The sequence below is a fragment of the Gastrolobium bilobum genome, unplaced genomic scaffold (assembly GCF_033153095.1).
Source record: "Gastrolobium bilobum isolate Gb01-03AN ecotype WA unplaced genomic scaffold, APGP_CSIRO_Gbil_v1 utg16495, whole genome shotgun sequence".
In the NCBI taxonomy this organism is placed as follows: domain Eukaryota; kingdom Viridiplantae; phylum Streptophyta; class Magnoliopsida; order Fabales; family Fabaceae; genus Gastrolobium; species Gastrolobium bilobum.
The window spans coordinates 154,908-176,866 of record NW_026897958.1 but is presented as its reverse complement, the minus strand read 5'-3'; the positions used below and the strand labels follow the sequence as shown (position 1 = coordinate 176,866).

Sequence of the window (21,959 nt, the reverse complement as noted above, 5' to 3'; positions counted from 1 at the left end):
CTACACGTGGTTGACGAACCTCAGTGTGATGACATGACTACCAGAATGGTGACTAGCCTCATCCTCATTGTTACCCGCTCCACCCTCTTCATGGAGAGTATGTGGAGTAGGCGCGGCAGTGTGAGGAGGAAGAATGGGTTGTCGGTTCTCTGGTCTAGCACCCCTCAAAGTCCTCAACTCGTTCATCATCGCGGCCATAGCATTCCGCGTATCTTCATTCGTTTTCATCAAGTTCTCATTAGCTTGCCGACTAGCAGTCAACTCCCTTTGCAAATCTGCAAGAGTTTCAACCACGGGATCAGACTGCCCACCTGTTGCCCCACGACCACTTCGGGGCCTAACTAAAGCAGCCAAAACAGGATCTGGCTGTGCATTGGCATTCGATAGTCCAGGGTTATTCGGGTTCCTCGTCCTGACACTACACATGTTATACAAAGAAATGAGTTGATCAGGCTCACACTCAATGATCACAAATGCAATAATCATAAAGAGTACCAAAACAACTATAAAGCATCAAACACCAAGCAAACATAACAACAATCCACAAGTTTCCCTAAGAAACTGCTCTGATACCACTTGTAACGCCCGACCGCTTCAAGAATCAATGACTATCCCCATATACTAACACGAGACTTTTCAATGTGCTTTATCCTCACTCGCACACTTCCTGGGAAAACTTTCCAAAAGGTCACCCATCCCAGAATTGCTCGAAGTCAAGCACGCTTAACTGTGGAGTTCTTCCGATCCAGGCTACCGAAAAACAGATGCATCTTGTTAGCATAGGTAGTACCAATTAATTCTTATAAGCTATCCCAAAATGTGCAGCCTTATACCTGCATAGCCTTTGGAATCCCTCTCTTTCGGGTGTCGATTCGATTCATTCATGCATGTAACCCCCTGCTGGAAGCCTGTCAGGAGCCACTCCTTGTCCGTGCCTCTTTGCACCGGCGATCACTCCCCGCCCTCGTCCGCGCTCGGGATGTTACAATAAGTGCATAATAGCTTTCCCTTAGAGAGTTTACGTCCACGACCATAACCCTGAGCAGCAAGGGCAGGAGAGTCAACAGTATCATCTGGAAGTACATGCGTCACAGGAGGTGTTGGTGACGTAAAGGGCTTAGGTAGAATCCTAAGCAAGGTAGACATCACAGAATCCAGTGTAGGAGCTGTAACAGATCCCAAAATTTGATCCCGATTGACAGACAAATGGTCAGGTAAACCATATAAAATGAACAACATAAAGAGTGTATTACGTTGTTCCTGTTCCTTAGTAACATCACCAGTGAGGGGCAGAAGTTCATTAAAACCATGAAGCAAACTCTGAGCTTTTCCCAAATATTCAGTCATAGGACAATTGAAGTCCTGAGGAGCAAAGGTAGTCATCAATTTCTGACACACACCATAGATTCGCTGTGTATCATTGGTGTACAATGCTTTTGCCTGACTCCAAATAGCTTCACAGGTATTGGCAAGTCGAAAAATCTGCTTAATTGACGGATGAAGAGTAGCTTTAATAAGACTACACAACTGAGCATCAATCACCTTCCATCGTGTGCGCTCATTAGCTGCCACAGAATCAGCCTTGGTAGTGAGATGGGATGTATAATCTTGCCCATCCAACCAAAGTCGCAGATCTGACGACTAAGTATCATAGTTTGACCCATCTAATTTATCCACACTCAGTGGAGCAAGGATATAATTTGAAAAAATAGTAGACTCCGACTCAGAGCCAGTTGGAGACCCAAAAACAGAAGAGATAAGGGAATCCATAATCAAGATTAGAAAAAGAAATCAGAAAGACAGATCACACAACGAACCGGTAGAAGAGGGATCTATGCGTCAATGAAAAACAAGGTCAAAACACCAAAACAATACCAAATCCAGAACCGTTGCGGTGAGACGAGAAGAACACAACCAGCCATGGCCGGAGAGGAGCCTTCACGGGTCGCCGCGCGTCGCAGGTGCGAAGAGGGTGGCGCAACTTACAGGCGCGCGTGAGAGCGCGTGTGACTTCCTTTGGGCCCCCGACTGGTGCAGTTGTGACCGCGCCGCCGAGACGAGCATGTCGATATGTGGATCGTAGGAAAAAGCCACCGGATGGTGGTGGTTGACGGAGCTGAGGCTTCAACGGGGTTCTGGCGTCTTTGTGCGGAGAGAAAAAGGAAAGAAACGTCCGAAAACTAACAATGAGACAGTTCCCTAATTATTATTTTTTTTGAAAAGATGATGATTAGTGGGTTCACCGGAAAAAAAAAGATCAAGGTTCCTTTGGTTAGGCTCTTGATACCTTGTTAAATAGCAAGAGACGAGAGGAACATTGAAATAAATCTGTGTAATATTGAATTGATACACGATGTACAATATATAAATACATTAATGGGCTTAGCCCAGACCTAACACAAATCCTAATGAAATAAGGAAATAGATATTTACAGATATACAAAAGATATTCTTTCTACCAAATGGTGGTAGCTCAGTTGGCGCATGGGAGCTAAGCAGGTGGGGGTGAGAGCATGTGTTCGAATCTCCCCAATATCACCTTTGGGAGGGGTTTAATGCCTTAATCCTGGACCTGCCCCGAATTGGATTAGTTGCGAAGCAATGAACTGATTGGAATATTTTCAAAAAAAAAAAGATATTCTTTCTAACAAATTAAATATGTATTTACAAAATTATAATGAGTTATATATATATATATATATGTGTGTGTGTGTGTGTGCACATCTTGCCCATATGAATTTTGGGGATATAATATCTCTAACCTAATTAAATAGTAAATTAGCATGTATTAGAGAGTTGAAATAAGTAAAAGGCCTAATTAAATTAATTAGGGCCACTTTTGAGATAAAAAGTGCAGTCAGAGAAAATTATGGGGTAAAAATGAGTATAGGAAAAAGTACCCAGAATATAAAAGTAAAAGTAAAAATATTCCTAGAAAAAAATTCCAGACTTTTGGGTAAAGTTTGAAAGAGAACAGAGTTAACTAGATAGATGAGTTTTTACCCAGTCAAACTTAACTTAACTAAGTTAAGTGAATAAACCACATAACCTCCCTCATTTCTTTCTCCTTCTTCGACAGCCCTAAGATCACAACTCTCTCATTTCTTAACCATTTTCATTGATTCCAAATCCTAAGCACTTCAAATCTTTCCCTCTTTCTTAACCTTAACTTAGTTTTGAGTGAGAATCATTGTGGAGGGAGATATTTTTTTGGTAGTGGGGCGAAAATGATTAAAAGATTAAAAAAAATATTACCTTTTAGTTAAATTTATTGGAAAATATATCTCACCTACTAATTAACAACCAACTGTCACAGAACATAAAACTGCCATGGAATATCATGTTATGCAGTGGTTACATATAACTGTCGTGTAATACCTTTACTCCAGGGTGATTTGTACAAACCACCGTTGAACATCGTCACTGAATTGCAAATAGGGGATTGAAATTCTTATGTAACATAAGAATTCAATCCGTTCCTGCAGATAGAAAAAACGTCGCTTTCAACTTTCTTTTTCTTTTTCTTTTTTAAACTTTCATGGTACCCATGTTATTATGTTTGTGCAGGAATGATTTGACATTTTTATGTAACATAAGAAACTTCTAACCCTCGCAAATAAGCCGACATTTACCTTAACTGCACCATTAACCACGTGAAATATGATAAGATAACGATTTTTGCGTAACTGTCATGAAACGTCTGTCACATAATACGACTTTACTTTTATAATTTTTATTTTAGATTGTCATTTTGCTCTTGAATCAACATCTCCAAACTTGTATGATATCATCAAAATCATGATGATGTGACACCATCAAATACATCAACCTTAGTGCATATAATTTACATCTTCATCTTGATTTTATAATCTTCTCATTTTTTATGATAACAAACTTTAAATTAAAAATAATAAATAATATTTATTAATTTTTTAAATTTTAATTTAGTTGTCTTATTATTATTTTTCTGTCTCATAAGTAATTGAAGTGAAATACAAATCAATTGATATTTGACAGTTATTTCAAAACCAAAAATGGGATACTTTAGTAAACAGTTATCAAGACAATAGGGGGAAAATGTACAAGCAAAGTAGCACGGTCATCCTACTAGTATGGTTATAAAATATGTGATTTGAGTATGTGACAGCTCTTCTATTTGTTTTTGTTTTTTTGTATATCAAGGAAAAAAACAGCTCTTCTATTTGTTAATTAGTCCGTTGCTCTGACTTTTATTAGTTTACGTGTCAAAGTCTACTTCTCATTGATGCCTACAGTTGCAAAGCACATGATATAATTTCCAGGAAATTAGCAGAAGTTCATGAGTTGACAAAAGGAAACCAAATAAAATAATAAGCTGATGCCTTTTCTCTTTTCTTTGGTCAGGTTACCTGCTCGGTTGTATTTGATCATATGATCAAATCAACTCAATTGTCTTTTCTCTTTATATAAGTGAATTAATTTCAAAACCTGTTTAAAATATATTGAAAAATTGATGTCTCAACAAGGATAAGTTTTATATTTAAAAGATTTTCACAAGACTTCGTAGCTTTTAAAAATAAAATTTTCACTCAACTGTAATTTTTTTTTCTTACAACTACTTTTCTCTATTTCATTCGTAAATCGCCCTTGTCTGTTGATCCAAATTTGTTCTAAGAATAACAATGATATCTAAAATTTTTGCTATTCCAAAATTACTTATATAATTAATAAAGAAAGACTAATAAAAGGAAGAAGAATTTGCTAAGAAAAATACTCGTCAATATTTCTTTGTTAATTTTAAAGTGCTCGATTATGTACATAAGAATTGGTTATAAATTAACTAGCCATGAATAATAAGACTATATATTGATAAGAGTTGTCTATTATGCCTTTTGGCAATGCTTTTCAGAAGATGCATAATCCTCGGGCATAGGCAATGTTTTCAAATGCAGCCTATATGTATAGCTTTTTAAATTTGATGATCGTTGCAGACAGCCACCCAAATGCTGGAAGCAAATTATACAATGGTATTCAAAGTTCAAGTGCTTATTGGCTCCAAATCTCTGGGATCACATGCGTCAAGAGTGTAATCATTTTATAACAACATTATGGCCTATCTTCCTTGGATACTTGTTACACTCGCATAATTCATAGAGCATATTGCATCACTTTTATGAGAGCATCCTACGTCCAACATGTTCTGCCTTTGAATAAATGCTGGCTGCCTTGGGGGTGAAAGATTAACAGTCTCATTATTAAGCATTGAAAGTACTGCAGTCATTGTAGGCCTGTCTCTTGCAAGTTCTTGCACACATAGAAGACCAATATGTATACATCTAAAAATATCTGCATGGAAGCTTGGATTTGATATTTCCGGGTCTATTAAAGATGTAATATTGTCATCATTCCACAATTTCCAAGCCTACAAACATTAACAAGATGAACTAGTTGTTAAACTTCAATGTCAAATTATCATTTCATTAAGAGGAAATATAGCTATTGAAATGAGGTAATAAAAGGGAGATCCTTACATATCCTAAAAGGCTCAATGATACAGCATCCTCATAAAAACTGGTATTTTTTCTCCTGCTGACAACTTCTAGCAGTAAAACACCAAAGCTAAAGACATCAGACTTTTCTGAAAATAGCCCTTCCATGGCATATTCTGGAGATATATAACCACTGAATAAACCTTGGTGTTAATGTTCATTGCTGTCAGTTTAACAATAAAATCTTAGACAAAAAGGACAAAGCAATGCTTACCATGTTCCGACAATCCTTCTAGTATTTGCTTCATCTTCACTGCGACCAAAAATCCTTGCCATGCCAAAATCTGATATTTTTGGATTCAGCTCTTCATCCAGCAATATATTACTTAACTTGAGGTCTCTGTGGATAATTCTTAGTCTAGAGTCTCTATGAAGGTAAAGCAGACCCCGAGCAATTCCTTCAATTATATTAAAACGTTTTTCCCAATTTAGTACCTCTGCAGACGGATCTGCGATGACAAAAGCAAAAGGGTGAACAAAGAAGATCTCAGCAGAAGATCAAGGGAAGACTCTTTCTCACTCTCACCAAGTAAGCATTTTTTCCCTCTCCACCTACCCTTGATTTTAGTATACTATAACATCAAAATCATATAATTAAAAGGAGATTATGAGAACTAACCAAACATATAGGCATCCAAACTTCTGTTTGGCATGTACTCATAGACCAAAATCTTTTCATCTCCTTCGATACAACATCCAAGAAGTCTCACGAGGTTACGATGTTGAAGCTTTGATATTAGCACAACCTCATTCATAAATTCTTCTAGCCCTTGTCCAGATGTTCTTGAAAGTCTTTTAACTGCTATTTCCTGTCCACCTTCCAATGTACCCTACAAGCAAACTTCAAGAATGAGCGATGAATTTCATGATTTGGGAGATTAGTGAAATTCACTGTGACGAAAATACCTTGTATACTAGTCCAAATCCACCTTGCCCTAGCTTATTAGCTAAGTGAAAGTTGTTTGTTGCAGTAGCAAGCTTTTCAAGCTCAAATTGGGAAAGCTCCGGAAGTTTACTCAGGTCATTTACCTGGCTGCTTCTCTGATTTTTCTTAAATGTTTTCTCTGTATTTAAATATCAACAATTATCCAATTATTTTTTATAGACAAATAAAAAGTATAATTGTAATGCTATACTAATTAAGATATTGTTTACTATTAATTTATGGGAAAAGTGTTTATCCGTTTAAATGAGATAACTTATATCATTTTACTCTCACAAAGAGGTGAGACTCACACTTTTATTTTTATTTTTGTCAACTCTCCCTCCTCCTTTATCTATCTCTTTCTCTCTCTTAAAATGACACAACTTTACATCCTTTAAAATAACACACACTTTACCCTCAATTTATACAAACTAAGAGAATTAAAGCAGTTAATAGTATTCTAGGGATTGTAAAAGTTATTTGCAAGAGCCAAAGAATCCCTTTTAAGAAAGTGGGAAGCTTAATTAGCATTGAAAAAGAAAGAGTAATTGTTCAATAATGTCAAAATTTCAGATAGACACACTAACTTCATTAAAACAAAATGCCACACAGGAGTATTTTACTTTGTGCTGGAATTTAGTTTAATTACAAAATGAATGCGGCAAGGAAACAACTCTTCATAGAAGCAAAAATGTGAAGCCAAGTGATGGTTTTAGATTTCCCACAAACAACAAATGAAAATAACGAGTCAATAAGAAACCAAAGATAAGATTCATTCTCTTTTCTTGTTTGAAGGAAAAAGGAAACCGGCAAGAGGAATGGAAACTGGCAATTCAACCCGTGTGTGGTGGCATATGTCAAATAGCCCTCTAAGATATAAACATCTTCTATTCTGCTTTACTATTGAGGTCAATATGTGTATATATAATAAGCAATTAATCAACAAAAAAATATCAGTTATTTTTCAGTCTACCAGGGAAGTACAATGCTAGATTACCTCCTCTTGTAGTTCTTTTCCACATGACATATCCACAGGTCACAATTAAAATCGTTCCTATTATGACCGTAACTGCAATTAGCATTGTGGCATTCTTCTTCTTTTCTTCTGTTACGGAAAGTTTTAAGATAAAGTCAACGTGCACTCTGTGTCATATACAAGAAAGTGAGCAATTATTTATTTAAAAGAAACAAATAACTAACCAAGTTCTGAATAGGGAACCCGAATGTAAAGATCAGTTCCTCCATTAATTGAGAACCTCTGTATGTCAATTAACTTTGCACTCCATGACATACAGCCAACGCCAGCATCATATGCATATGCTATACAAGAACAGTTTTGCAAGCACTGAGTTCTACAAACATCTTCAAGAGAAGACGACCACTGGATAAAGTCAGGAACTTTGCTATTTGGCAGCTTGAGAAACCCATCTCCATTACCAGCTTCACTTCCATTTTTGACTCTTTCACACTGCAGAGGTTCCTTCCTAACACATCCACTGGTCCAGTTTTGTGTATTCCATTCCTCAACATTCCTTGGCTCAAATCCTGTCAAACAGGTGCAGATAGGTGAACTTCTAGAATCACAACTTCCAAATACTCCACATATGCCATAAACATCACAATCAGAATTTATAGCTTCCCAATCGATCATCCAATTTCTCTTTCCATAATCCCAATACACTTCGTATATATTTCCATCAATACTCAACCCATATATTCTCAACTCAGACTGATTTGCATACGTATAAGTGAGATAGTAATTGCCGTTCCCTTCATCTTGCCCACCTAAGTAAAATCCATCAAGATAATCAGAGTACATGTCAGGTATCCCAAGAAAGATCTGACCGTTCCATGGACCACTTCGCCAGTATGGTTGACTTCCTCTCCATGTAAAAATTTCAGGGATTTTTAGGCTTTCAAGACCGGTAGAGAAGTTTCCAATGGATGGATCCTGAGGGCTTTTCCATGAGGTGAGCTTTATTCTCTCACCGCTGGTTTTATTTGCACTAAGTTTCATTTGCTGCAACAACGCATTACAAGGGTGTTGGAAACTCTGCCAAACCATGCTTCCTGAAGTGGTTTCTTGCAACACAAGATTGCCAGTATTCAGAAGCTGAGCTGTTGTATTAGATGCAATAATATTGGACACATTTGTTGACCAAAGGATCTCTTTCTGTCCATTCATGACAACAAGGTTTCCATCCTCAGATATTTTGACTGTTCCAGAGGAATCCTTCACTGGTTGGTCTCTGTTAGCTACCCATATCTGCGGGTTTTTAGACACATTATACCAAATTCCCAGGTAGGAAAAAGTTGAGTTTGGAGGGGTGAAGAATCCAAGCTGGAACAAACCGTCAGTGGAGCTTAAAGTTTCAGGGTCCTTGAGGAAATAGGATGATGAGATGGTGTCTGTGGAAGTGCCAATATGTATGGATAAACAGGAAAGTATAAACAAAAAGGGTAAGTGTCTAAACTGACTGAAACTGAACCCCATAATGAGATGAATGAGTTATTGGGTTCTGGATTGGAGTTTTTGGAAGCTGTGAACATCAGATGAATACCATTTTTGCTGATAACAAAGGTCTATCTTTTTTTCATTTTGGGAAGGCGATTATGCTGCTTCAAGTACTTGTCAATCGGTGAGGATGTTGGCTAACTGATAAGATTAAATAGCATATACTCTAAAGTCTTTGATTCGATTTTTATTGGTGAGTATCTGGCATTCATCAACAAAGAGCGCTTGCCAATTTTTAATGTTGCATAAAATGTCAGAAGCAATGATTTGATTGTTAATTCCATATATATATATATATATATATATATATAGGATCCTTTGACACCGGTGTCAAATTTGACACCTCATCTTATAGCCGTTAGATCAAAAAAAATCAACGACTCTGATTTGTAAGCATGTGACTCCATTGATCTTTTTTGATCTAACGACTATAAGATGAGGTGTCAAATTTTAAAATTTGACACCGGTATCAAAGGATCCTACCTCATATATATATATATATATGGACTTATTCAACATTCATCAATAATGAGCACTTGTTAATTTTTTTTTTTTTAATATTTCAATCGGTTTATTGTTTCGCAACTAATTCGATTCGTGGCGAGTCTATGATTAAGGCTTTAAATCCCTCCCAAAGATGGTACTGGAGAGATTCGAACACATGGCTTAGTTCTCATGCGCGAACTAAGCTACCACCATTTGGTACTTGTCAACTTTTTTAATATTGCATTAAGTGTCAAAAGCAGTGGTTTGATAGTTAATTTCCTAATATATATATTTTAAAGGGTAAGATTCGTTTACAATTTTTTTTATAAATTATACTAAGTATGACCGGTCAGACATAATATAATTTGTATGAATTTATAAATAAAAAATTTGTAAATATAATATTTTTCATATTTTAAACGTAAAGATCTATTCATATGAAAATCTTAAGTTACTTTACCCAATGTTTAAATTTAATTCAAGGATGCCGATAGAGGATTGATACACTGGTTAGACCTTTCGCTATTGCAAAGAACTTTTGTTTTCTTCTTCAATATGTACATCGCAATTCGCAGGTAACTCCTTACTCCACCAATCGATAACATGGAGGCAATTTGGTATTAAATCCCGAGCACGACTATCTTTAAATTTTTTTTAAAAATATTTGTGTATTCTTTATGGGAAATATTCCATCGCAGTGTTATTAAAATCGGCCAGGTTATTGACCCGGTTGAGGTACCGGGTCACTGGATCATTAGTTGAACCGCATGACCGATGATTATATGTAAATCTATAATTTATATTAAAATAATTATAAACATACTCAAATAATTGAAAATAATAATATAAATTTTAAATATTCCAATATAAAAATAATAAATTATACATTATTGTCCACTAAAGGATCAAACCAATATATAATGATTGTGATATTGGTGTTTTAGGTTCAGAAAATGACATCTCTAACTATAAATCAAATCAAAATTTATTGTATAGTGCATACTATGAGATAATATTATTATTGGAGGTACATAACTTATGTAAGTCAATAAGCAACAGATCACTCAAATATGTCAATTATGATAATTTTTGGAAAAAAAAATTTTAAAAAAATAAATCGGCGGGTCACCGGGCCACAGATTTTCATCAAAACTAGTCGCATCGCACCGGGTTTGGTACTTGGCCGATCCAATGCGATTATCGGACTGGTCAGATGATCGGTTCACCGGGTTCCGAGTCGACCCGGCCGGTCCGGTTCAATTTTTACAACACTTAATCGTTTTGCGACTAGTCCGATTCGAGACGGGTCCATGATTAAGACTTTAAACTCCTTTTAAAGGAAATAACGAGGAGTTTCGAAAACATTATTAAAATATTATATTCATATTAATAAAGGCTTTAACGTTTCTACCATTGTTATTAAACCCGGGTCGACCCGGGAACCGATAAACCGGTCTGGTTGAAGCAACGGACCGGCCATGCATCAGAATCGGTGCGACCCGGTCCGACCCGGCCGGTTTTCATAAAAACCAGTGACCCGGTTGGTTAACCGGTGACCCGGCCCGGTCCCAAAAAAAAATCATTTTTTTTTCAAAAAAAAATCATAATGGACATATTTGAATATTTTTTTGCTTATTGACTTACATAAGTTATGTACCTACAACACTAATATTATCTCAATTATGTACTATGCAGAAAATTTTGAATTAATTTATAGTTAGAGATGTCATTTTCTGAACCTAAAGTCTCATATCACTATCATTATATTTTTGTTTGATCTTTTATTGGATAATAATATGTGATTTATTATTTTTTATATTAAATTATTTGAAATTTTAATCATTTTTTTAGATATTTGAGTATGTATATAATTTTATAATATAAATAATAAAATTGCATCTAATTATCGGGTCATGCGATTGAACCATTGACCCACTGATTAAACCAGTGACCCAGTACCTCGACCGGGTCAATGACCGGGTCAGTTTTAATAACATTGGTTTCTACAGGGAATGTAGATAAGTTATCTACATTCGCTCTCAAAACGACGCCGTTTTGGGTTGAAAAATTAAAAATTTATAATGAAAAAGACTATTATATCCCTAAAATAAATTATAATTGTAAAAATACCTTGATTTTCGTCTCAGGGAGATGTTATATTTACTACCTTTTTTTCTTACTATCTTTTACTATCAAATCTTAATCGTTGATTTCTGTTAATCTAATGATTATAATTTATTGGATCACACTTATTAATTAATTATTAATTCTCAATAAATTATAACCGTTAAATTTGCCGAAATCAACTATTAAGACTTGATAGTAAGATGTAGTAAGAAAAAAAGGTAATAAGTATAATCTCTCCTTAATAAAAAGATAATACGCAAGTAGTATAAATATATATACATTTAAATTAAATTTAAAACATTGTTTTATAATTTAAATTAACTCTACTTTATCAAACACCCTTAACCAAAGGTCTTGAGTTCTAACATAAGAATGAAAAAAAAGATTTGGGAGAATTTTCCTTTTAATAGGGTATGACAAGTTATCGAACCGGATGAGAAACTAAAAAATAACTCTACTATGTGGATAATATTATATTTGGAGTGCCTTTGAACTTCCGAATAAGATATCTCGTATTAAGTTGGGTCCAAATATATTTGGACTTCAGTTTTTCTAGCCCATCCCAAATGCGTTATTGATTTGTTCGGGTCAACTCATTAGTTGCAGTCCGATTTCACATCCCTAAGTGTTGAGTGTCCATTACTTTGCAACGAAATTAGTAATAAAAATAATTAATATTGAGGAGTAAAATGATTTAAAAAAGAAATCAATGGATTAGTTGACATCCGAATATGGGTGTGAAATCTCTTTTTGGTAAAAAAAAATAGTATTAATTAATTTATATAATTTTAAATTAGTAGTTTTTTCTCACTGATAAATCATAGAATTAAAATACAAAATAATTGATATTTAAAAGTTATTTCCAAACCAAAACTGGGATATTTTAGTAAACAATGATCAAGACAATAGGGGAAAAAATGCACACGCAAAGTAGCACGGTTATCTTACTAATATAGTTATAAAACATGTGATTTGAGTATGTGAAAGCTCTTCTATTTGTTAATTGGTCCATTGTAGAATATTTGTGCCCTCCTCTGACTTTTATTAGTTTACTTGTCAAAGTCTACTTCTTATCGATGCCTACAGTTGCAAAGTACATGATATAATTTCCAGGAAATTAGCAAAAGTTGACAAGTCTACTTCTCATTGATGCCTACAGTTGCAAAGTACATGATATAATTTCCAGGAAATTAGCAAAAGTTCATGAGTTGACATAACGAAAACAAATAAAATAATAAGCTGATGCTTTTTCTATTTTCTTTGGTCATGTTACCTGCTCGGTTATAATTGACCATATGATCAAATCAACTCAATTGTCTTTTCTCTTTATATAAGTGAATTAATTTGAAGGAAAAAATGAGTATTATGTAACGTGATATAATTTTTTTTACCTACCGACGCATTGCATTTTTTGTTTTTGTTTTTATTACATGTATAGGATCCACGTGCATTTTTGTTTCAGCTGAAAAAATTATGGGTTATATATTTCTTCTGTCACTGCAGATGAAAAAAAGTGCAGCAACACTTATTTTTATCAGGATACGCGTCCGAATCTTGATGTGTTTTTTTTTTTTAGGCCAGGATACAACCTCGTATCCTAGTATTAATAATTTGCTGCAACTTTTCTCATCAGCAGTGAAAGGAGAAACGACAAACCCAAAAATTATTTAGATTCTGTTACATAAAAATTGTTTAGATTCTGTTATATGATAGTAGTTTTACCATAATTTGAAAACCTGTTTAAAATATATTGCAATTTGGGAAACATTGATGTCTCAACAAGGATAAGTTCTATATTTATGGGTGTGTTTCGTACAAGTTTTATTTTGGGTTTGATGAGAAAGTGTGGATGGATATTAGAAAATATCATGTTTGGCTCAAGTATTTGAAAAAAAAAATACTAGGCAAATAGGAAGGCTAGGAAACGACTTTAATGTTGATTTTTAGGTGAAATTTACTATTACAAAATACCACTTGAGATATGGTATTTTGAGGTAACTGGGAAAGAGAAAAAAACAGGTGCGAAGTTCCTCCCAAACATAGATTTTGCAAATTTAAATAAATTTTGACTGTAATATTTCGGTCAATCAAACATCTTTTTTCAAACTTTTTATCAAAATGACTTCCCTACCATTTCATAAGACAACGTATCTTATAAAAATAAAAATTTCTCTCAATAATAATTTCTTTTCTTACAACTACATTTTCCTATCTCATTGGCAAATCGCTCTTGTCTGTTGATCAAAACTAGTTCTAAGAATAGTAATGATATCTAAAATTTTCGCTATTCCAAAATTACTTATATAATTAATAAAGAAAAACTAATAAAAGGAAGAAGGATTTGCTAACAGAGATACTCGTCAAGACTTCTTTGTTAACTTTAAAGTGCTCATGTACATAAAAATTGGTTATAAATTAAGGGTTTTATAAGAGTTATGTTGTAGGAAAAGTGATTGTGTTATGTTATAGAGATTCGTTTTGCGCCGAAGTTTTTTTTTTTTTTGCTACGGGCCCCACAAAATATTGTGTGTGTAGGAAAATTTTTGTGATCATGTTAAATGATAGATGATAAACCCATAAATTAACTAGCTATGAATAATAAGGATTTACATAAAAAATTACTTTTTTTTTAAAGGACAAAAGTGGAGGATCGTGTTTTTCTTTAAGAACCCAAGAAAAACTTTACTCTATAAATTAACTAGCTATGAATAATAAGGCTATGTATTGATAAGAGTTGTCTATTCCTCCTTTTGGCAATGCTTTTCAGAAGATGCATATCCTAAGGCATAGGCAATGTTTTTAAATGCAGCCTATATGTATAGCTTTTTAAATTTGATGATCGTTGCAGACAGCCACCGAAATGCTAGAAGCAAATTATACACTGGTATTCAAAGTTCAAGTGCTTATTGGCTCCAAATTTCTGGGATCAAATGCATCAAGAATGTAATCATTTTATAACAACATTATGGCCTATCTTCCTTGGATACTTGTTACACTCGCATAATTCATAGAGTATATTGCATCACTTTTATGAGAGCATCCTACGTCCAACATGGTCTGCCTTTGAATAAATGCTGGCTGCCTTGGGGGTGGAAGATTAACAGTCTCATTGTTAAGCATTGAAAGTACTGCAGTCATTGTAGGCCTGTCTCTTGCAAGTTCTTGCACACATAGAAGACCAATATGTATACATCTAAAAATATCAGCATGGAAGTTTGGGTTTGATATTTCTGGGTCTATTAAAGAAGTAATGTTGTCATCGTTCCACAATTTCCATGCCTACAAATATTAAAAAGATGCAATAGTACGTTGTTAAACTTCAAAGTCAAATTATCATTTCATTAAGAGGAAATATAGCTATTGAAATGAGGTAATAAAATGGAGATCCATACATATCCTAAAAGGCTCAATGATACAGCATCCTCATAAAAACTGGTATTTTTTCTCCTGCTGACAACTTCTAGCAGTAAAACACCAAAGCTAAAGACATCGGACTTTTCTGAAAATAGCCCTTCCATGGCATATTCTGGAGATATATAACCACTGCATAAACTTTGGTGTTAATTTTCATTCCTGACAGTTTAATAATAAAATCTTAGACAAAAGGGTCAAAGCAATGCTTACCATGTTCCTACAATCCTTCTAGTATTGGCCTCATCTTCACTGCGACAAAAAATCCTTGCCATACCAAAATCTGATATTTTTGGATTCAGCTCTTCATCCAGCAATATATTACTTAACTTGAGGTCTCTGTGGATAATTCTTAGTCTAGAGTCTCTATGAAGGTAAAGCAGACCCCGAGCAATTCCTTCAATTATATTAAAACGTTTTTCCCAATTTAGTACCTCTTCAGATGGATCTGTGATGACAAAAGCAAAAGGGTGAACAAAGAAGATCTCAGTCGAAGATCAAGGGATGACTCATTCTCACTCTCACCAAGTAAGCGCTTTTTCCCTCTCCACTTACCCTTGATTTTAGTATACTATCACATCAAAATCATAAAATAAAAAGGAGATGATGAGAACTAACCAAACATATAGGCATCCAAACTTCTGTTTGGCATGTACTCATATATCAAAATCTTTTCATCTCCTTCGATACAACATCCAAGAAGTCTCACGAGGTTACGATGTTGAAGCTTTGATATTAGCCCAACCTCATTCATAAATTCTTCTAGCCCTTGTCCAGATGTTCTTGAAAGTCTTTTAACTGCTATTTCTTGTCCCCCTTCCAATGTACCCTGCAAGCAAATTTCAAGAAGTAGCAATGAATTTCATGATTTGGGGGATAATGAAATTCACTACGAAGAAAATACCTTGTATACTGGTCCAAATCCACCTTGCCCTAGCTTATTAGCTAAGTGAAAATTGTTTGTTGCAGTAGCAAGCTTTTCAAGCTCAAATTGGGAAAGCTCTGGGAGTTTACTCAGGTCATTTACCTGGATTCTTTTATGATTTTTCTCTGTATTTAAATATCAACAATCACACAATTATCTTTTATAGAAAAATAAATAGTATAATTGTAATGCTACACTACTTAAGATATTGTTCTTAAATCGCATAACACTATGTCTTATACAGACTAAGAGAATCAAAAGCAGTTCATAGTATTGTAGGGATCGTAAAAGCTGTTTGAAAGAGCCAAGAATCCCTTTTAACAAAGTGGGAAGCTTAATTAGCATTGAAAAAGAAATGGTTAATCGTTAACAAGGTCGAAACTTCAGTTAGAAACACAAACTTCTATAAAATAAAATGCCAAGAAAGAGTATTTTACTTTGTGATGGAATTTAGTTTAATTATAAAACATGAATGCGGAAGGAACAAACTCTTCATAGAAGCTAAATTGTGAAGCTCGGTTATGGTTTTAGGTTTCCAACATACAACAAATGAAAATAACGAATTAAAGAAAAATCAAAGAAAGGACTCATTTTCTTTTCTTGTTTGAAGGAAAAAGGAAACCACCAAGAGGACTTTGAGACTGCTAATTCAACCCGTGTGTGGTGGCATATGTCAAATAGCCCTCTAAGATATAAACATCTTCTAATTCTGCTTTACTATTGAGGTCAATATGGATATATATAAGAAGCAATTAATCAACAAAAAAATATCAGTGATGTTTTAGTCTACCAGGGCAGTACAATGCTAGATTACCTCCTCTTGTAGTTCTTTTCCACATGACATATCCACAGGTCACAATGAAAATCGTTCCTATTATGACCGTAACTGCAATGAGCATTGTGGCATTCTTCTTCTTTTCTTCTGTTATTGAAAGTTTTAATATAAAGTCAACAGGTGCTCTATGTGTCATATACAAGAAAGTGAGCAATAGTTCATTTAAAAGAAACAAGACTTACCAAGTTCTGAATAGGGAACCCGAATGTAAAGATTAGTTCCTCCGCTTGAAAACCTCTGTATGTCAATTAAGTTTGCACTCCATGACATACAGCCAACGCCAGCATCATATGCATATGCTATACAAGAACAGTTTTGCAAGCACCGAGTTCTACAAACATCTTCAAGAGAAGATGACCACTGGATAAAGTCCGGAACTTTGGTATTTGGCAGCTTGAGAAACCCATCTCCATTTGTGACTCTTCCACACTGCAGAGGTCCCTTCCTAACACATCCACTGGTCCAGTTTTGTGTATTCCATTCCTCCACATTCCTTGGCTCAAATCCTGTCAAACAGGTGCAGATAGGTGAACTTCTAGAATCACAGCTTCCAAATGCTCCACATATGCCATAAACATCACACTCAGAAATTATAGATTCCCAATAGATCCACCAATTTCTCTTTCCATAATCCCAATGCACTTCGGCTGTGTTTCCATCAATACCTAACCCATATATTATCAACTCAGACTGATTTGCAAATGCATAAGTGAGATAATAATTGCCTTTCCCTTCATCTTGCCCACCTATGTAAAATCCATCAAGATAATTAGTGGTCATGTTAGGTATTCCAAGAAAGATCTGACCATTCCATGGACCACTTCGCCAGTATGGTTGACTTCCTCTCCATGTGAAAACTTCAGGGATGTTTAGGCCTTCAAGACTGGTGGAGAAGTTTCCAATGGATGGATCCTGAGGGCTTTTCCATGAGGTGAGTTCCATTCTCTCACCGCTGGTTTTATTCCTACTAACTTTCATTTGCTGCAACAATGAATTACAAGGGTGTTGGAAACTCTGCCATAACATGCTTCCTGTAGTGGTTTCTTGCAACACAAGATTGCCAGTATTCAGAAGCTGAGCTGTTGTATTAGATGCAATAATATTGGAAACATTTGTTGACCAAAGGATCTCTTTCTGTCCGTTCATCACAACAAGATTTCCATCCTCAGATATTTTGACTGTTCCAGAAGAATCCTTCACTGGTTGGTCTCTGTTAGCTACCCATATCTGCGGGGTTCTAGACACAGAATACCAAATTCCCAGGTAGGAAAAAGTTGAGTTTGGAGGGGTGAAGAATCCAAGCTGGAACAAACCTTCACTGGAGCTTAAAGTTTCAGGGTCCTTCAGGAAATTGGATGATGAGATGGTGTCTAGGGAAGTGCCAATGTGTATGGACAAAAAGGAAAGTACTAGCAAAAAGGTTAAGTGTCTAAACTGACTGAATCTGAACCCCATAATGAGATGAATGAGTTATTGGGTTCTGGATTGGAGATTTTGGATGCTGTGAACAATCAGATGAATACCATTTTTGCTTCGATTTTATTTGTGGGTATTTGAAATTCATCAACAAAGAGTCTTGCCAATTTTTTAATATTGCATAAAATGTCAGAAGCAATGTTTTGATTGTTAATTCCATAATATGTATAAAGACTTATTCAACATTCATCAACAATGAGCACTTCTCAATTTTTTTAATATTCCATGAAGTGTCAAAAGCAGTGGTTTGATTGTTAATTTCATAACATATATTTTTAAAGGATCCCAACTTCTTCTTCTTTTTTTTTTTTTAATATTCCAATCAGTTCATTGCTTCGTAACTAATCCGATTCGGGACAGGTCTAGGATCAAAACTTCTTTTACTTGAGAAAAAACATATCGCTTATACTTATATAGTCGTTAAAAGATGTGCCTTGAGTTTTTAAAAAAGAAAAAGAAAAAATAGATGGGTCGCATATGTTTTATGTCTACAATATGAGAGACGCTATCATGTATGATATATGAAAGTCATTTTCCTCTTTTATATATGACGAAGTATTAATTATTTGTCATGGTGTTGTTTACAATGCCAAATTGTTGGGCAAATGATAAATGAAATACGGAGCGTTTGGTAGAAGAGAAAAAAAAAATTACCAGAGATATATAATTACTAAGAATATGATGGAAAAACAAGTTTGGTAGAAAAATTTAAAAAAAATTATTTAGTAGGCCGAAATATTACCGAAAAAATTAGGTAAAATTTTAAGACTGTATGTTTAGTTGAAGATAAAATATTGATGAAAAAATTCCCATTGTTTTTCGTTTATGAGATAATTGTATTTTCTATACATATATAAAAGTATATAAGCTTCATTTTTTTTCCTCTTCTCTTTACATGGCTCCTATAGGCCCCATCTACTTTTGTCAGGTGGGTTCAGGAAGAAGCCAGTGGCGAGGGACCATTACCAATAGACTAAGGCTATATCGAACGTAGCCAGTGGGTCTGACATCTTATCTCAACCAAAAACCTTAATGCATTAGGTTTATGGGTCCTCTCACTTATATACATTTGATTTAGCCCATTAATAATCAATGTGGGACTCACCGCACGTGAATATTTCAACAATCTCTCCCTTAAGTGTAAAATTCATCGTTGGTATGTTCTCCCTCAACTGAGTACCTAGGTCCAAATACTCAACTGTCTCCTAGCCAATCACTAGGCTAGCTCGAGCTCAACCAGGCTCTGATACCATTATTGTGTCTCAGAGCCCGACAATTTCATCCCAGCCTTAGATTCAATTAGCCCAGCCTTCACTCGTCGGCTTGCGGATGCGACAGTGAACAATAACAACAAATTAAAAATAGAGGTAGGGAGGAAAAGAACACCAAGAATTTTAATGTGGAAAACCTCTTCAATGTGAAGAGTAAAAACCATGTTAAAATTCTTGGTGTTCTTTTTCTCCCTATCTCTATTTTTGATTTGTTGTTATTTTACTATCGCTTTTGCAAGCTGACTAGTGAAAGCCGGGATAATTGAATCTGAGGCCGGGCTGAAAATTGTCGGGCTCTGAGACACAACAGTGAAAAAAGACTAAGCGAGCACTGAATAAATGGAAGGACTCGTGCACCTAATGCCTTAAGATTTTGAGTTTGATTGTGATTTTTCGAGCCCACTTAATGTTGCTGCTCACTTGACTCATGGTTGGCGGTCGCTCCCCCGTCATGAGCTCCCTGTGCACGGCCCAACAACTTTTATATATATGCTGGAGATATGATTATTTTCTACAATATGAGAAATATTAATTCCTTTCAATTTTGCCAAAAACAATTCACCATTTCAAAAAAAAGAAAATAAAATAAAATACTTAAAAAATAAAAACCTTGTTTCTCGCTCCATTAACCAATTATAGAGAGAAAGACATTACAATAGATGCACAACTACATAGGTATCTGATGCACGGACAAGTTCTTTTGTAGAAAAAATGCATGTCGGACACATGTTGGACATCGACACGTTTCATCACGCAGTTAACATTTTCTGACACGAGGTCAACGTTTTTCAACACAATTTTTTTAGATCCAATTTTTTTTTTATCTTTTTAACTACATGAAAAAATTAATTTATAAATCAAATATTTTCTGTTATAGAATTTGACATAAAAAACTATTTTTTCTTTATATTTATGTTAAGAAATTTTAATATTAGATTGTTTATATGAATTATTATGAATTGTTATATGTATTAAATATAAACTATATTATATTAAAACTATTATTTAATATCAAAACTTGTCCTAACATGTCAAAATCTAACATTTTTAAAAATTAATGTATTGGTGTATCGTGTCGGTATCGATATCGGTATCGATGTCGATGCAACATAAGACATTACATCCAAAGGAAAGTGAATCCCAAGGACGCAATAACCAAAACGAGGAGTCACTCAACCACCACAGAGATTCAAATCCTGATTCAGCAAAAAAGTAGTTGAAAAATGGCAGTCAAAAGCATGTCATTGAAAAATCATGAAGAGTCACTAGTTAGACTTTACTCGCTACACCTGCAATGAGTTTATCTCTCTTTTTCATGTGTAACTGAAAAGAAGAAAGGGAAAAAGACTTCTCATGTTGCATGAGAAGTCTCCTCTCCTATCACTCTCACTTCGATGTCTGTGCCAATCACTTTTTTTTTTTAAGGTGGGCCCCACCTCTTTCTCTCTCTGTAGGAAAACTTGCATTTCTCTTGCAACATAAGAAACTGCAAGCCCAAGAAGAAATCAGATTGGCCGATTTGATCACTTAATTTGCTATAACCAGTAGCGAGTTTGGTGGCCTCAGCAAACATGCCATAACCAAACTCACCGGCAGTTGTAACAAATTTGGTGCCATGACATTTTGGCAAATTTTCTGACCCCGTGACATTTCGACATTTTTTATTTAAAAAGGTGGCACAATGGTCAATATTCCTAACATGCTTCGTGAAGTGGTTTCTTGGAACACAAGATTGTCAGTATTGAGAATTCAAGTTATTGTATTAAATGCAATATTGGACACATTTGTTGACCAAAGGATCTCGTCCTCTAGCAAAAAAATTAATTTATTGCTTTTTTAATAAAAAAATTATGAAAAAGTAGTCTTTTTGAAATTAATTACAAAAATATAGCACTCAAATACGCCCACATGGGACGTGTTCTACGAGAGAGACACGCCCATGTGGGACGTGCCCTAAAAGAGAGACACGCCCACATGAGGCGTGACCAGGAAAGAGAGACGTCCAAAAGAGACACGCACATGTGAGGCATGACCTAAGAGAGAGACACGCCCACATGGGGCGTGACCTCTCTTGATACAAGTCTTATCTGTACAAATTGCTCAGTAAAAGCTGTTTGTACAGTAAAAACTGCGTAACTTCGACGGGTTCAGGAAGTGTTCAAAATTGAATTATTTGTGAATTCTTAATTCTTTATTGCTTCTGATGGAGAAGGCATGCCGGCGATGGAGAAGATAGAAAGTAGAGACCATTGGCTGAAACCACCTGGGGCTTTGAGTATCCCATCTTTCTCCTCCTGGTGGGGAAGAGGGCGATGAATAATTAACACTACTAAAGCATTGTCTGTTACTTGCTTAAACTTTAAGGGTGAAAATCTTAAATGATTAATATTCTCAAAAGTATGTGATAATGAATTAAAATTGCTTTGTCTCGTCAGGTTTTGGAATTGTTATGGATGAAAT

General features: G+C 35.0%; 1 protein-coding gene across 1 annotated transcript; it reads right to left on the bottom strand.

The window, feature by feature from the left end:
- Window positions 1-18,207, bottom strand: LOC133311737 (uncharacterized). Its single transcript, XM_061512831.1, has 15 exons — window positions 16,935-18,207; window positions 16,732-16,839; window positions 15,897-16,042; window positions 15,611-15,821; window positions 15,206-15,440; window positions 14,974-15,124; window positions 14,569-14,860; window positions 7,654-8,862; window positions 6,435-6,598; window positions 6,148-6,358; window positions 5,743-5,977; window positions 5,511-5,661; window positions 5,168-5,401; window positions 1,004-1,641; window positions 1-418 (listed from the first exon to the last, which is right to left on the bottom strand). The coding sequence occupies exons 1-15, from the start codon at window positions 18,205-18,207 to the stop codon at window positions 1-3; spliced, it is 5,676 nt and encodes a 1,891-aa protein (XP_061368815.1).
- Between the last annotated feature and the right edge of the window lie 3,752 nt (window positions 18,208-21,959).

Coding starts and splice junctions, on each gene's coding strand:
- LOC133311737 (XM_061512831.1), bottom strand. CDS start 18,207: ATGGGGTTCAGATTCAGTCAGTTTAGACACTTAACCTTTTTGCTAGTA. Junction 15,125..15,205: donor AGAAGGATTGTAGGAACATG/GTAAGCATTGCT, acceptor AAGTTTATGCAG/TGGTTATATATCTCCAGAAT. Junction 5,662..5,742: donor AGAAGGATTGTCGGAACATG/GTAAGCATTGCT, acceptor AGGTTTATTCAG/TGGTTATATATCTCCAGAAT.